The sequence below is a fragment of the Zonotrichia albicollis genome, chromosome 29 (assembly GCF_047830755.1).
Source record: "Zonotrichia albicollis isolate bZonAlb1 chromosome 29, bZonAlb1.hap1, whole genome shotgun sequence".
In the NCBI taxonomy this organism is placed as follows: Eukaryota; Metazoa; Chordata; class Aves; order Passeriformes; family Passerellidae; genus Zonotrichia; species Zonotrichia albicollis.
Window position 1 is genome coordinate 2,661,520 of NC_133847.1, and position 16,681 is coordinate 2,678,200.

The 16,681-nt window shown below is 44.8% G+C and overlaps 1 protein-coding gene across 7 annotated transcripts in view; it reads left to right on the forward strand.

The window, feature by feature from the left end:
* DOT1L (DOT1 like histone lysine methyltransferase) overlaps positions 1 to 16,681 on the forward strand; it is a 94,399-nt gene that overhangs the window by 26,104 nt on the left and 51,614 nt on the right. For all 7 annotated transcript variants that reach the window (XR_012577283.1, XM_074528956.1, XM_074528957.1 and 4 more), the window contains exons 5-7: positions 996 to 1,224; positions 3,789 to 3,883; positions 6,507 to 6,569. Coding sequence is in view for 6 of the 7 variants with exons in the window: in XM_074528956.1 (XP_074385057.1) it covers positions 996 to 1,224; positions 3,789 to 3,883; positions 6,507 to 6,569 (387 nt within the window). In the remaining variant the exon portion in view is untranslated. The remainder of the gene's footprint in view (positions 1 to 995; positions 1,225 to 3,788; positions 3,884 to 6,506; positions 6,570 to 16,681) is intronic.

The window sequence follows — 16,681 nt, forward strand, 5'->3', positions numbered from 1 at the left end:
AGTCCCCTTTTTCACCCTGTGATAAATTCGCTATCATTCTACTTAATTTGTCGTCGCTTGCAGATCTTTGTCTGAGTTTGGTAACTTGCTCCATGGGTCGTAATCAAACCCACAGATGTTTTGGGCTCTGTGTAGGGGTCTTGGCTGCTCAGGACAGCCAGAGGGATGTCCTGGGTTCTGCCAACCTGTGCTGAAGTGGTTGTGGCTGTGATGGACTCTGTGTGAGGCAGTGTAGGCCCAACCATCTCGAGTGGTCCTACCATCTCTGCCAACCTGTGCTGAAGTGTTTGGCTGTGATGTAAATGAGCCTTGCTTGGTCTTATCCTATGGAAGCTGTTCCAGCTGCAGAGCTCAGTCCCCAAGGGCACTGGGTGCCAGAAGCCAGCTCGCTCTCAGACCAAGGCCGCGGGTCAGCCCTAGCAAGCAGGGAATATTCAGCTCTCAGTGATCAGGCAGCTCTTGTGATTTCAGCTTTGCTTGCTAGGTAGCTTTTCCCTTGGCCTAAGGCTCCAGCAGAGGGTAGAGAGAGGAGAAGCAGAAGACGCTGGCTGTTCCACAAGTATGGCTTTATTGGAGGGTCCCTGAAGGGTCTCAGCTCTTCTTCTTCCGAGTCAGTAGGGGTACAGTGTGCTACTTTTATACCCTTGGCCTGGATCCAATCCTGACCAATGGCAAAGGTGTCAGAGTGACCATAAGTGACCAATGGTAGGGTTAACACAATATTGCCTTACATGGCTATAGGGATAAGGTACAAGGCAGATGTCCCTGGAGACAGGAAACTTCTTTGCCGCTGTGTCAGCATTCTGTTCTCCAAGGGGCCCTGGCTAAACCTGAGGGGTTTACTACAGTGATGGACGCTGTGTGAGGCAGTGTAGGCCCAACCATTCAGGTGGTCCTACCATCTCTGCCAATCTGTGCTGAAGTGTTTGGCTGTGATGGACGCTGTGTGAGGCAGTGTGGGCCCAACCATCTCTGCTCCACCTGTGTCCCTGCAGTGGAAGGGGACCACGCAGCCCATGAAGCTGAACACCCGTCCCTCCAACGGGCTCCTGAGGCACATCCTGCAGCAGGTCTACAACCACTCGGTCACCGACCCCGAGAAACTCAACAACTACGAGCCCTTCTCGCCCGAGGTCTACGGAGAAACCTCCTTCGACTTGGTGGCCCAAATGATCGATGAGATTAAAATGACAGAGGATGATTTGTTCGTTGACTTGGGCAGTGGTGAGTGAGCAATAATTCCTTTTTCTCTTTTGCTTTCTCTTTATGCTTTAAAAACCTCATATTTGGGAAGCCAAATATGGGCTTATCCTCTAACACAGCCCCCAGGGCTGAGGGTTGTGTTACAGGATAAGCATTGTGAAAAACGCCAATCACTTGTTTTTAAAATTTTAAATGTTAAATAGTAATAAAATGGTTGGAAGAATAGTAATATAATTAGAGTAATAATAATTTTGGACAATTTGGATTAGGACAATATGAGACAATAAAAATGAAGAGTTACAGATACATTCCAGATACCTTTTTTTGGGTAACATAAGCCTGAAAAAGGACCCACATTAACAGAGGATTAACCCTTAAAAACAATAACCTGTTGCATATTCATATACCTCATACATGATGCATAAATTCCATTCAAACACAGGACTCTGTCTGGTCATCTTCAACTTCTTCTTAACCCTAACTGGCATCTTCATGGCTGAGTGAGATGGGAACAAGTTCGTTTCTCCTGATAATGGAGCAATAAATTCTCTTTCTCTTAAAGATTCAGGTGTCCTGTGGCTGCTATCTCAGTGTGAGTCCTTTCTTTAGAAAAATTATCCTACATAGCATAGTCTGCACTCCAACCCTATGTTATAACCTAAAACCATATTTAACACACTACTCAAGAAAACCAATACACAACTTTCTAACATAACACATAGAATATTCATTTTAATATTTGTGAAAAGCCAATCATAAAATATGCATTTTTCACAAGCATCTTTTCCAGATAATCCCCAAAGATGCTCCTGCTTTTATGCCAGGATTAAATGGACCAGACAAACCTCTTTTCTGTGGCAGGGAAATTTCAGCCTGCAATGCAATAAACCCTTGTTACAAACCCCTGTGTTTGTGTTGGTATTGTTGGATACACTTGTGAAGAAGAGGAAATGTTAAAATGATGTTTGACCCATCAAGTTGCATTCCTAAGGGTTCATCTGTTTTCACTGGATTTGCTTTGTGCCTTTCATATCTGAAAATTGGATTTCTTGATCCTTCCTATGTGAAACACTTGGTGTGGAATCTGAAAATGAAGGATTTTTTTACCTCTGACTTGTCAGTGTGTCAAAAACGCTTTTATAGTTTACTTGAACAGTTGTGAAACCCACAAATCTAACCCATATCTGCAAGAGTCGAGTTTTAGAAGGAAATTGAAGTGTCTGGTTGGTGAGGAAACCAGGTATGACTCAAGCACATGTGCAACAGAGACACTGAGTAAGAAAATGTTCTTTTTCTTGGTAAATCTGGTTCAGAACAGGAAAGGAGCAATAAGAATTTCCCTTCTTCCTTGATGTGTTCTGAAGTTTTAACACATTTAAACACAAACAAGTATGTTTTTGTTTAAATGTGTTAAGTATGATACAGGACTTCTGGGGAAAAATAGATAAAAAAAAAATTATTTTGAATTTGAAAGTATATTTAAATATTAAAGAGTTATATATATAAATATTCATTATTTATGTAATACATAGTAAAACAATAGATTGTAGAATAATTTAATATTAAATAGTATACTGATAAAAAGTATAAGAATATAGTATACATATGATAAAATATAAAATATACTCATATATAATAAATATACATAGTATATTACATACAATATATTGTAATAATATAGTCTATTATATAATATTAGATATAAGATATATATCATATATTGATAATGTAGAAAAATAGACATCTTTATATAAATAAAATATAATAATAAAGAATATGTATTATGTATAGAATATTATATATCATATACAATATATAAAATGTAGTTTAATACAATATACATTATACATTATACATATATAGTATATAGTATATACTGTATACTATATAGTATATAGTATGTTATATAGTGTATAATATATAGTATATGGTATATTATACATTAAAATAAACAAATAATATGTATTATATATTGGCATATAATATAATATAGTATAATGTAGTATAATATTGTATAATATAAGCATACAATATATAGTAAATAAAAATAAACAATTAAGAATATAAATATATAAATTTTTAAATATATAGATAAATAAAATATATGGATATAAGTATGTAGATAAATAAATAAATAAACAAATAAATACACATACAGGCTCCTCAGTGATATTCTTACCTCTACTTCCCCTCTCAGTGGGACTGACTGAAAGTTCCTGTCAGGGACTGATGCTCAGATGAGACCTTCAGAAAGACATCAGAGCTAAGAAACTCTTTTCCATCTGGAGGGAAACAAAACCTGCACAGATTCTCACAATTGTTTGTCCAGGAAGGTTAAAGCAGATCATATCTGGGAGTGCTGCAGGCTGTCCCAGGCCCATGGCAGAGACTTCAATCTGCTGTCCCCAGAAATAAATCAGCTGTTCCTCACTCTGCTTTTGGGGCTGAGCAGCACCAGGGCAGTAGGAATGACTTTAAAAATGCCCAGTCCCCAATTCCCCTGCTGATTTTTGTGCTCTCTAAGCCTCTGTCTCCTGGAAATGTTTTTTTTTCTCAGCTCTGGGGTTTTTGTTCCTTCCCTGCAGGTGTGGGGCAGGTGGTGCTTCAGGTGGCTGCAGCCACAAACTGCAAACATCACTATGGAGTGGAGAAAGCTGATATTCCAGCCAAGTATGCTGAGGTGAGTGAGCTGGGGGTGCTGCTGGGCCAGGGGCTCTCTGCTGCAGGAAAAGCAGAATTTTCCTGCTGGTTTTGCTGCTCAGCTCAGCCTGTCCTGGAGCTGTGAGATATCAGCCATGCAAGGATGGGCTTGAGAAAAGAGGTGTGTCCAGTCTGGAGTGTTCAGAAGCATCTTCCTGGAGTGATTTCAGGCCTGAAAGCTCTTTTACAATAATGCCAGGGTCTGTGCAAAGGGGAGTGCAGTGTAAGCTTCATCCAAATACCTGCAGTCATTCCATGTCTGGAAGGGCTCTAATGCACTCCCAGAGGCCACAGCAGGCAGCAAATCCAGCAATAAATTCAGCAAACAATTAGTGTTCAGTATTTTAAAGGCCATGTCTCTGCTGTGGTGGGGATGCCCCTTTCTCAGTGATTAAACCACCAGAATTCCTCCTGAGCCTGTGCTGGTGTCGGCTTAGGAGGCACCTTAGTGAGGGAAACCACAAAATGGCCTGAAGCTGCAGGAGGGGAGATTGAGATTAGAGTTGAGTAAGGAATTCCTGGCTGTGAGGGTGGCACAGGGTGCCCATAGCAGCTGTGGCTGCCCCTGATCCCTGGCAGTGCCCAAGGCCAGGCTGGGCAGGGCTGGGAGCACCCTGGGACAGTGGGAGGTGTCCCATGGCAGGTGGAATTAAATCATAATTAAGGTCCCTTGCAATCCAAACCATTCCATGATTGTTTGATAATGATTAGTCAGGCCACTTTAGTATATTTTAATATTTATGTTAAAGGTTCTTTAGTGAGGTCTCTTTACATTTCTAATCCTGTGCCAATGGGACACACACAGATGATGAGTTCAAGGCAAACCTGGGAGGCCACAAGCAAACAGGGAAGGTCAGTCATGGCTTACCACAAGAAGTTTGCTTCCTTCATAGCCTGAACAGAAACTGATCCCTCTGAATTGTCAAAGCACAGATTCAGCCTGAACAGCTGGAAAATTATCCCTCATGGAGGGAGGGAATAAATAAAACTCCTTGATCCTTCTTTTCAGTGATGTGGGCAAAAATGCATAAACACAGTGGTGAGGATGATCAGTCAAGGACCTACAAATCCACTTTATTTCCCCTGCCAGGACTGAGTGGAAGATTTTACCTGGAGAGCTTTGCAGTCCCTCTGTGTGAACATCCTGGTTTTGCTTTGGGGCATTTACAAGACCAGGAATCCTCTCTGTGTTTACCATGAAACTTAGAGATCAGCTTTATAAGGAAAAGTGAAATTCTCACTTTTACTAATGCCCCTTCCTGTCACTGTGCAAACACAGGGCTTTGGTGCAAACAGCAAACAAAAGAATGACCCACAAATGAAAAATCAGGGGTAATCTCTGCTGGGGTAACTTCAGATTTCCATGAGATTACTGGGTGAACAAAATATTCTGTATTATTTCAATCCTGTCAGATTTAACAACCAAGGAGCTGCTGCAGTGTCAGAGTGTGTGGAGCTGCCTTGTGCCTCTGTTAGAGCCCATTTTCCCTCCAAATATTTGCAGAAGAAGTTGGGTTGAGTTTCCAGTTGAATTGGCTGTGGCACCACATCTGTGGCTCTCATCATAATAGATGGACAATAAAATTTGAAAAGCTTCACTTAGAGAGGAAGAATGTTACAGATTTATTTTAGTGAAGTTGCCTTAATAAATTAAAATGGAAGTTCCTACATGGAAATACTGAGGATTTTTGAGTTTTCCTGTCTAGGAAATAAATGAAATATGCCTGTGCACACACAGAGTTTTGTTGAGCTCGTCAGCCATCAGCTTGAGTTCTCAGAGGGATCAGAATTTCTGCTGGGCTTCTCATACAGAACCACAGAGTAGCTGGTGTTGGAAGGGACCTCTGGCAGGGCCACCTGGAGCAGGTGACACAGGAATGTGGCCAGGTGGCTTTGGGATGTCTCCAGGGAGGGAGACTCACCTCCAAATATTGGCTAAATCCTAAAAATTTAGCCGGGCCAGGCTGCTGGCAGGGTGCTGTGGGGATGTGTGAGGCACTGAGCTCATATCCCTGGATATGGGGATTTTGTTCCTTCTCCCTTCTTTGGACAATAAAAACCAGCAGAGCCCTCCCTGCTCTCAGCCCTGGAGTGTTTGGGTGCAGTTTGAAGCACTCCCAGTGTCTGTGGGAAGCAGATTTGCTGCAGGATTCTCCCTCTTTGCTGCTGGGATGCTTTTCCTGCTGCTTTCTGCCTCCTGAGTGACCCCAGCAGACGTGGCCTTGTCCTGGCTGTCCCTTTGCTCCCTGGGCTCAGGCTGGGCTCACCCCCCTCCTCCTGGTGGGATTATGCACCACAATTTAATGCTGGGCTATTTTTAGTGCTGGGCTTTTCTTAGAACGTGGAATTTCATGGAAAAGGGAGGGGGTGAAAATGCCAGCTTTGCTTTGGCCCTAAAAAAGTGAGAGTTTGGTTTTTTAAGGACACTGAACAGCAGGAGCTCTGTGTCTGCCTGTCCTTGGAGTGTTCATGGCAAAAAAGCCTCCAAGCAGACAGAATTCCTGGGGTCAATGAGTGCTTCAGGGCTGTGTCTCCATTGCTGTGATGGAACTGGAAATGTGAGATGTCCTCATGGCTGATTTTGATTTTCTTCCTTCTTGCAGACGATGGACAGAGAGTTCAGAAAATGGATGAAGTGGTATGGGAAGAAACATGCAGAATACACAGTGAGTGACCCTCAGCTCCTGACTGGGATCCACAGCCCTGTGCAGAGTTTGTGAAGTCCCCTCCAGCCCTGAGGCACAGCTGCTCCCTGGTTCTTGTATTGATCCTGGGGATGGTGTTTCCAATTTATCTCCTCAGACCCTCTATTTGTGTTCCCTGATGTGGGGTGTGGTGTTATTTGGAGCACTTCCAGGTCTTTCCAGAAACTTTTGGAAGATTTATTCTTCTAAAATGTTGTTCTGACTGGGGCTGCCATGAGTTTTCTGTTTGTGTTAAATCCCCTTTCCCTCCCTCTCTCCATGGATTGGGGTTTTTGCCAGGTGTGGCAGCTCCTCCTTGGGGTTCTGAACTCTCCTGCTGGAAATTAAAGCTGAAGCTTTGGTTCTGCAGGCAGGGGAAGGTGTGGCCACCCGGGCCCAGTTCTGGAGGGGATGGGTGGGTGGAGATTGGAGCAGGGAGCTCCAGGAACAGGTACCAGGCTGGATGGTTCTCAGGTGGTTCTGGTTTGGAATTGGATGCTCTGAAGGTGGAGCTGGAGCAGGAAGAGTAATTGGGCCATTATGGGGGACCTTCCTGCCTGGGACAAGGGTTGTGTTGGAATTTGATGTTTCTTTATGTTTGAGGATGTTTTGCCCCGTGCAAATCCATGCACTGTCCTGTCCATTCTTCTCCTTTTCTCTTTTTTTCACTTTGTAATTGTCATTAAGAAAATCTGTTCTCTGATTGATCACTTTCCAGTCAGGAGATGGATGTACAATAGGAACCCACTGGGAGTTTTGAAATCACATCTATTTCTGCTTCTACCACATCCCTGTGGTCAGGGAAGAGCCTGAGTGGATCAGGGATGTTCCCAAATATCCCAGGGAAGCCAGGTCACTGCTCAGAGGCTGCATCTGGCCATGTGTCCTGCATCCAGCTGTGAGCAAGGATTGGGGAACTGCCTTTTCCTTCCTCCCTTTTCCTTCCTCCCTTTTCCTCCCTCCCTCCCTTTTCCTCCCTCCCTTCTCCTCCCTCCCTTTTCCTTCCTCCCTTTTCCTTCCTCTCTTCGCCTTCTTCCCTTTCTTCCTGCCTTCTCCTTTCCTTCTCCTTTCCTTCTCCTTTCCTTCTCCTTTCCTTCTCCTTTCCTTCTCCTTCCCTTCCCTTCCCCTTCCCCTTCCCTTCCCCTTCCCTTCTCCTTCTCCTTCTCCTTCTCCTTCTCCTTCTCCTTCTCCTTCTCCTTCTCCTTCTCCTTCTCCTTCTCCTTCTCCTTCTCCTTCTCCTTCTCCTTCTCCTTCTCCTTCTCCTTCTCCTTCTCCTTCCCCTTCCCTTCCCCTTCCCCTTCCCTTCCCTTCCCCTTCCCTTCCCCTTCCCCTTCCTTCCCTTCCCTTCCCTTCCCTTCCCTTCCCTTCCCTTCCCTTCCCTTCCCTTCCCTTCCCTTCCCTTCCCTTCCCTTCCCTTCCCTTCCCTTCCCTTCCCTTCCCTTCCCTTCCCTTCCCTTCCCTTCCCTTCCCTTCCCTTCCCTTCCCTTCCCTTCCCTTCCCTTCCCTTCCCTTCCCTTCCCTTCCCTTCCCTTCCCTTCCCTTCCCTTCCCTTCCCTTCCCTTCCCTTCCCTTCCCTTCCCTTCCCTTCCCTTCCCTTCCCTTCCCTTCCCTTCCCTTCCCCTTCCCCTTCCCCTTCCCCTTCCCCTTCCCCTTCCCCTTCCCCTTCCCCTTCCCCTTCCCCTTCCCCTTCCCCTTCCCCTTCCCCTTCCCCTTCCCCTTCCCCTTCCCCTTCCCCTTCCCCTTCCCCTTCCCCTTCCCCTTTCCCTTTCCCTTCCCCTTCCCCTTCCCCTTCCCCTTTCCCCTTCCCTTCTCCTTCCCTTCCCTTCTCCCTCCCTTCTCCCTCTCTTTCTTCCTCCATTCTCCCCTCCTTGCCCTGTCCCTGGGCTGGTGTGATCCATGTGGATCCCAGCACTGTGGGATCAATTGGAGCTGTCCTGTTTTTATTTCCCAATTTTCTGTCTCCTGAGACCCTCGGTGCCCTCATCTTGCAGCTCCAACTCTCCTTTGGGAAGCAGGCAGGGAAGGAGATGCTCCCACCTGCCCCTGGCACTCCCTCCTGCAGTTCCTGCTCTGGTCAGAGGGATTCCCTTGCAGGGGTGCTGGGCCTGCTCTGCAGCAGGATTGATAATTCCTTCCTGCTGTGGGAGCACTGCGAGTGCTTTCCTTTTCCTGAAGTGGCCATATGGCATTTTTCCATTGTGTCACCCAGCTGGCATGACTTGAAAGGAATTGTTCCTGAGGATGCTCTGCTTCTGGGCTGGGTAATTTAAGGAATAGGAGAGGAACTTGGACTAAAATATTGGAAGCATATTGCTTGCCTTAGGCAGCATTTCCATATTGAGCACTCCAAGTGACAGAGTCTGCTGCTATATTGAAACAAAGCTATTTATTTTTGCCAGGTTCTTTGGCTTTTATAACTCTGTTTTCTGCAGTGTTTAGAGTAAAATTTCCCTGAATATGCAATCTCAGGTTTTTTTGGGAAGAGTTAAACACTTGCAGCAGTTCTTGTCTGAAGGAAGGTTGGTTTCCTGTCACCTTGAAGTAATGCTTGAACACAGATTTTGGGCTTTTACAGGAGGCACACAGGGCAGGTTTTATTTAGGTTTTATTCATCAAACAGACTTTTGCCAGGCAGTTTATTTCCTTTAGGAACTCCTTAGCAGCATCTACTATAGGTGAGTGTTAAACACAGAGCAAACTCGCTCATGATGCAGCTGGAGGACACAGGAAGGTGTGGAATTGAAAACCTGGCATCTTTGTCTTTCTGGAAAACAGCTTTGTTCCTGCAAAATGCTTTGTGAGGTCCCAAAATTCCAAATGTTGGAGACAAAATAAGCACAAATTGAAATAATCTGTCATCAGCAGAGCTCAACTCGTGAGTTCCACTCCAGTGTTAGAGGCAGTCATATGGAAAAATCAGTGTTTGGGGAAGAGTCAGGTGCTGAGGAGGGGAGGGCTTGGTGGGAGTTCAGTGGGAAGAATTTCAGATCCCACCTGCAGCTCTGGCTGAACTTTGTGGATGCTGTTTCTCTCTTGCTGTAAATGAAAAACTGGTGCCTAAGGCAGCATTAAATCTGGAGATGCCCTGCAGGGTCATGCTGGGTTTTTTAGCCACAATCCCAGCACAGTTAAAGATTTCAAATTCAAATGGATTTAGGGTTCTCCCTGAAAAGTGATCTGCTGAAATGTTGACATTTTGCAGAGTGTTCCACACTTGTTGAGGTTTGTGCATCTCAACAGTTCTTTCTTCCTTGGGAAATCATGATCTCTGTAGCTTTTCAGCATCTCCAGCCTTCCCACCTGGTAGAATCTTTCTGAGAAATATTTTCTGTCCTTTTTGCCTGTTGCAGCAGTCCAAGGGACTCAGAACCTCATGATGTTTTTGCAACTTGCCCCAAATCCTCCCAAGAGGATTTTTTCAGCTTGCCATTGAAAGAAATTTGCTAGGAATGTAAACAAAGAAAACCCCAGGACCCCCAAAACTCTGCAAACAATGTAGTTGTGTTTGAGATGCCTTGGAGAGAAGGGCAGTCACTGTCCCCTCACCAAATTGTTCTGCAGCCTTGAAATTCAGCTTCTGACCTTCCCTTGTTAGTGCTGAACATGAATGCTGGAGAGCAAGGCCCAGTGCCTTTATTTAAAATAAACCCCAATTGTCCAGGTGTGTTTGTCCACAAATTATATATAGAAATATATATATTTTGTCCACAATTGTAAAAAAAAAAATTAACCTCTTAGTGTTTGCACACAAAATTGCAGCTTCATTTATTCTGTAGCCATTTGGTGATAAAAGCACATTGAAATTCCCCAGGTGCAGGTGGCAAAGTGTCCTGGGGGTGTTGGATGCCCAAGGCTGCAGAGCCACAGCTGGAGGGAGGAGGATCCATGTGGGGCATGAGAGGAGAGGGAGGGATTTGCTCCTCATGCATTGCCTTGGGAGGCTCCTGATCTCCAGCTGTTGTTGGTCACTGAGTCTCATAATCCTCTTAAATGAATATTTCCATGCCCTGCCCTTTGGGAATGTGCAATTCCTGCTCATTTAGGGAAAATCAGATTCTTCTGCTCTTCTCTCCTGCATTCCAAAGGGAGAATCCTCCTCCTCTAGAGCTTTTCATCATCATCATCATCATCATCATCATCATCATCATCATCATCATCATCATCATCATCATCATCTACTTCACCTTTTTGCACTAGAATGTCCCACTTCCACCACAAGTCCTTTTGTTCCAACTCTTTTATCTTCTCCTTTCTCTTCCTATGGAGCTCAGAAGTTTCCAAGATTAACTTTACCCCAATCTTTCCGAGTAAACTTCTCTGAAGGAACAGGAGACTTTGGGAAGGTCATTAGGCCTGGTTAATTAGTGAGTCTTTCTTGGGGAATTCCTGCATGTGTGCAGCCATCCAATTAAAACCCTGTATGGCAATTAAGAGGCAGATGGGTTTTCATGGTTTCTGACTGTAAATATCCTCCTGTGGCCTCAGAATCAGAGCCATCCCAGGTATCTGGGGCAGGAGGCTGAGATTGCTGAGTAGCACAACGTTCTTCTCTTCCTGGGTTCCCCTTGGAAAAAGTTTTGGGTATTTTTTGGTTTTTGTTAAGTTCTCAATGCCTGTGGCCTGTTGTTCCCTTTTTCTGAGAGATGGAAACACAGAGCAGGCTTGCTGAAGGACACAGGAAGGTGTGGAATGGAAAGCTTGGCATCTTTGTCTTCCTTAAAACTTTGTCCCTGCAAAATGCTTTGTGAGATCCCAAAATTCCAAAGGTTTTTGTTGAGTTCTCAGTGCCTGTGCTTCCCTTTTCCTGAGAGAAGAAAACACAGAGCAGGCTTGTCCATAATGTAAGACCTCCATAATGTACCTGGAGGACACAGGAAGATGTGGAAGTCCCAGCATCCTTGTCTTTCTGGAAACTTTATCCATACAAAATGCTGTGTGAGACCCCAAAATTCCAAAGGTTTTTGTTGAGTTCTCTGTGCCTGTGACCTGTTGTTCCCTTTTCCTGAGAGAAGAAAACACAGAGCAGACTTGTCCATGATGTACCTGAAGGACACAGGAAGATGTGGAATGGAAATCTCAGCATCTTTGTCTTCCTTAAAACTTTATCCCTACAAAATGCTTTGTGAGATCCCAAAATTCCAAAGGTTTTTGTTGTGTTCTCAGTGCCTGTTGTTCCCTTTTTGTGAGAGAAGAAAACACAGAGCAGACTTGTCCATGATGTACCTGAAGGACACAGGAAGATGTGGGATGGAAAGTCTGGTGTCTTTGTCTATCTGAAAACTTTGTCCCTGCAAAATGCTGTGTGAAATTGCAAAATTCTAAAGGTTTTTGTTGAGTTCTCAGTGCCTGTGCTTCCCTTTTCCTGAGAGAAGAAAACACAGAGCAGACTTGTCCATAATGTAAGACCTCCATAATGTACCTGGAGGACACAGGGAGATGTGGAAGTCCCAGCATCCTTGTCTTTCTGGAAACTTTATCCCTACAAAATGCTGTGTGAGATCCCAAAATTCCAAAGGTTTTTGTTGTGTTCTCAGTGCCTGTGCTTCCCTTTTCCTGAGAGAAGAAAACACAGAGCAGACTTGTTCATGCTGTACCTGAAGGACACAGGAAGATGTGGAATGGAAATCTCAGCATCTTTATCTTCCTTAAAACTTTATCCCTACAAAATGCTGTGTGAGGTCCCAAAATTCCAAAGGTTGGGGGCAAAATAAGCACAACTTGAAGGATGCCAGGCTGAGCTCAGAGCAGTTGGGAGTTGCTGCAGTCCCATGTTGGACTCTGCTGAGAACCAGGCTTCGTTTTGTGTTTATTTACTCGGGGTTGTTATAACAGAATTCCTGCCCTGCTCCAGAAAAGCTTCTTTAGGAGGATTATCAAACTCAGCATTCCCAGAGGTGGGATTTGGGCTGGATGGAGCCTCTGTGTGCTCCCAGCAAACCCCAGGAGTTTCTGGTGCCTGCAGGTGGTTCAGCCCTGAGGATCAGGGGTGAGTTTTGAGCATCAGTGCTCGGTTTGGGCTGCTTTTCTGCCTGCTTTATTTAATATTTCTCCTGTTCTGAGCACAAGCAGGGAGCTGTGTGGGAGTTCCAGTGCCCAGGAGCTGCTTTGGGATGGTGTCTGACATCACCTGCACGTGGAACCCTCCTGCTCTAGGAGCTGCTCTCAGGGCAGGATGAGCCAGCTGTTTGCTCCTGGTATTTTTGACCTCTCCATTTCAGCAGGAAATCTGCTGGTTTGGCATTTGAAAATCCCTCCGAACGTCCCCCGTGGCTTTGAAATGATGCCACATTTTGGAGGTTTGGATTCGTGCCTCTGGTTATTTTTGAAAAGAACAAGGACCTAAAAATAGCCATGTGTACTTTTCCAGGCAGAAATTCTGGGGGTTTGGGAGCCAAGTGTTTGCACTGAGACATCCTGAATTTGTGAATTTATGGCTCCAGCAGCACAGAGCCTCCCTGGCCAGCCCTGGGCTGAGAACCCAGCCCTCCTCCCCAGCACAGGGGCTGACCTGCCCAAACTCCTGCTCTGCTCCTTCTCACTTGGGAAATTATTATTTCTGTAGCTTTTCAGCATCTCCAGCCTTCCCAGCTGGTAGAATCTTGCTTGAAAAATATTTTCTGTCCTTTTTGCCTGTTGCAGCAGTCCAAGGGACTCAGAACCTCATGATGGTTTTATGGAAGAGGGGAGGGCTTGGTGGGAGTTCAGTGGGAAGAATTTCAGATCCCACCTGCAGCTCTGGCTGAACTTTGTGGAGGGTGTTTCTCTCTTGCTGTAAATGAAAAACTGGTGCCTAAGGCAGCATTAAATCTGGAGATGCCCTGCAGGGTCATGCTGGGTTTTTTAGGTTTTTTAGCCACAATCCCAGCACAGTTAAAGATTTCCAATTCAAATGGATTTAGGGTTCTCCCTGAAAAGTGATCTGCTGAAATGTTGACATTTTGCAGAGTGTTCCACACTTGTTGGGGTTTGTGAATCTCAACAGTTCCTTCTTCCTTGGGAAATCATGATCTCTGTATCTTTTCAGCATCTCCATCCTTCCTACCTGGTAGAATCTTGCTTGAAAAATATTTTCTGTCCTTTTTGCCCCTTTCAGCAGTCCAAGGCACTCAGAACCTCATGATGGTTTTATGGAGGAGGGGAGGGCTTGGTGGGAGTTCAGTGGGAAGAATTTCAGATCCCACCTGCAGCTCTGGCTGAATTTTGTGGATGGTGTTTCTCTCTTGCTGTAAATGAAAAACTGGTGCCTAAGGCAGCATTAAATCTGGAGATGCCCTGCAGGGTCATGCTGGGTTTTTTAGGTTTTTTAGCCACAATCCCAGCACAGTTAGAGATTTCCAATTCAAATGGATTTAGGGTTCTCCCTGAAAAGTGATCTTCTGAAAAGTTGACTTTTGCAGGATGTTCCATGCTTGTTGGGGACTGTGCATACCAACAGTTCTTTCTTCCTTGGGAAATCATGATCTCTGTAGCTTTTCAGCATCTCCAGCCTTCCCACCTGGTAGAATCTTGCTTGAAAAATATTTTCTGTCCTTTTTGCCTGTTGCAGCAGTCCAAGGGACTCAGAACCTCATGATGTTTTTGCAACCTGCCCCAAAGCCTCCCAAGAGGATTTTTTCAGCTTGCCATTGAAAGAAAGCTGCTAGGAATGTAAATAACCAAAACCCCAGGACCCCCAAAACTCTGCAAACAATGAAGTTGTGTTTGAGATGCCTTGGAGAGAAGGGCAGTCACTGTCCCCTCACCAAATTGTTCTGCAGCCTTGAAATTCAGCTTCTGTCCTTCCCTGTTGGATTGTTCTTGTTAATGCTGGAAGTTCTGAGCTTGGACATGAATTCTGGAGAGCAAGGCCCAGTTCATTTAAAATAAACCCCAATTATCCAGGTGTGTTTCCACTCTATTTTGTCCACAATTATATATTTAAAAAAAAACCTTTTTAGCCGTATTTCTATATAAAATTGAAGCTTCATTTGTTCTGTAGTCACTTGAACTCCTACCCTGTGTGTACCTCTGGCTGCCTCCCCCAGGCTGGGCCCTGCTGCTTTCCCTCCAGTTGCAGGAAGAGTTACAGGAATCAGATGCTGCTGAGTGTATTCCTGCAGTGGCTGCCTGAAAAAACCTGAATAAAAACCTGGTCTGGCTTCTAAATTTAGCAGCAATGCAGGCAGCAGCTCTGGAGGCGATTTCTGTGAGCTCATTATCCTGTTAGATAAAGCATCTCCTGCATTGTCTAATCAGATGAAAATATCTGTGTTACAGATGGTCCCTTCCATTCATTATTCACTAAGGAGATTAAGTTTCAGAGAGAGGAGGAACAGGGTGAGGGAGGGGACAGTGGAGGGAGAGATTGAGTGTGGCCCTGTGGATGTGTCCCCCTCTCCCAGCATGGACCAGTTCTGCTGCTCCAGCAAACTGGATTTTCTTTAATCAGCTGATTTTCCTTCCCAGTTCTTGTTTCACTCTCAATATTATTGCAAACCACCAAGCTGAGTGGGAATTTTTGGATTCTCTGTGTCAGTTGATGGGTAAAAAGCTCCTTTACTTCTTTTAGTGATCATTTATTGACAGTGGAGGAAGAGATTGAGTTGGCCCTGTGGATGTGTCCCCTTCTCCCAGCATGGACCAGTTCTGGTGCTCCAGCAAACTGGATTTTCTTTAATCAGCTGAATTTTCCTTCCCAGTTCTTGTTTCACTCTCAGAATTATTGCAAGCCACTGAGCTGAGTGGGATTTTGGGGGGAATTTTTTGGGATTCTGTGTGTCAGTTGATGGGTAAAAAGCTCCTTTCCTTTGACAGTGGAGGAAGAGATTGAGTGTGGCCCTGTGGCTGTCACTCTGTGGATGTGTCCCCTTCTCCCAGCATGGACCAGTTCTGCTGCTCCAGCAGAATGAATTTTCTTTAATCAGCTGATTTTCCTTCCCAGTCCTTGTTTCACTCTCAAAATCATTGCAAACCACTGAGCTGAGTGGGATTTTTTTGGATTCTGTGTGTCTGTTAATGGGTAAAAAGCTCCTTTACTTCTTTTAGTGATCATTTATTGACAGTGGAGGAAGAGATTCCCTGTGGATGTGTCACCTTCTCCCAGCATGGACCAGTTCTGGTGCTCCAGCAAACTGGATTTTCTTTAATCAGCTGATTTTCCTTCCCAGTCCTTGTTTCACTGTAAAAATTATTGCAAACCACCAATCTGAGTGGGATTTTTTTTGATTCTGTATGCCAGTTGATGGGTAAAAAGCTCCTTTACTTCTTTTGATGATCATTTATTGACAGTGGAGGAAGACATTAAGTGTGGTCCTGTGGCTGTCACTCTGTGGATGTGTCCCCTTCTCCCAGCATAGACCAGTTCTGCTGCTCCAGCAAACTGGATTTTCTTTAATCAGCTGAATTTTCCTTCCCAGTTCTTGTTTCACTCTCAATATTATTGCAAACCACCAAGCTGAGTGGGAATTTTTGGATTCTCTGTGTCAGTTAATGGGTAAAGAGCTCCTTTCCTTTTTTTAGTGCTCATTTATTGATCAGTGCCCCAGCACAGTGGGTAAGGAGCTAAATATAAAATAACCCCCTGGTTCCAGGGTCAGGCAGCTCAGTCCCTGCCCCAGGAATCACTGCCTTGCTGCCAGAGGGATAAAATAACCCATTTTCTCCCAGCCACAGTTGCTCATTTGATTATTTCTGTACTCCAGTGTTTTTCCTGGAGAAGTTTTTCCCTTGGCTCTTGGCTAAGCATGAGCTGGGGAAGCAGTGCCACACAAAAATAGATGTGTTTTAGCTGGGCTGTGCTTCATTTGAATTGTTAAATGGCTCTGGCTTGCAAAGTGCTCATCCTCCATGGGTGATATCAGGTTAAAACCTGGAGATTTTGGTCAGAAGTGCTTTTCTAACCACACAGACAGGGCAAACACACAGTGAAACTGGACCCAAGTGAGCCCTAACAGCCACATAGGTTGGATTTCAAGACCTTTATGATGAAGTTTAGCATTTCAGAATAGTTTCATGTTACTCTGCTTCTCTGTTCTCTTGCAGACTGTGATGATTGTGGTTCCTGCTTTTCCCAATGTTTTCCTTTCCCTGTTAGTGTAGGAAAACCCTGTGGAGAC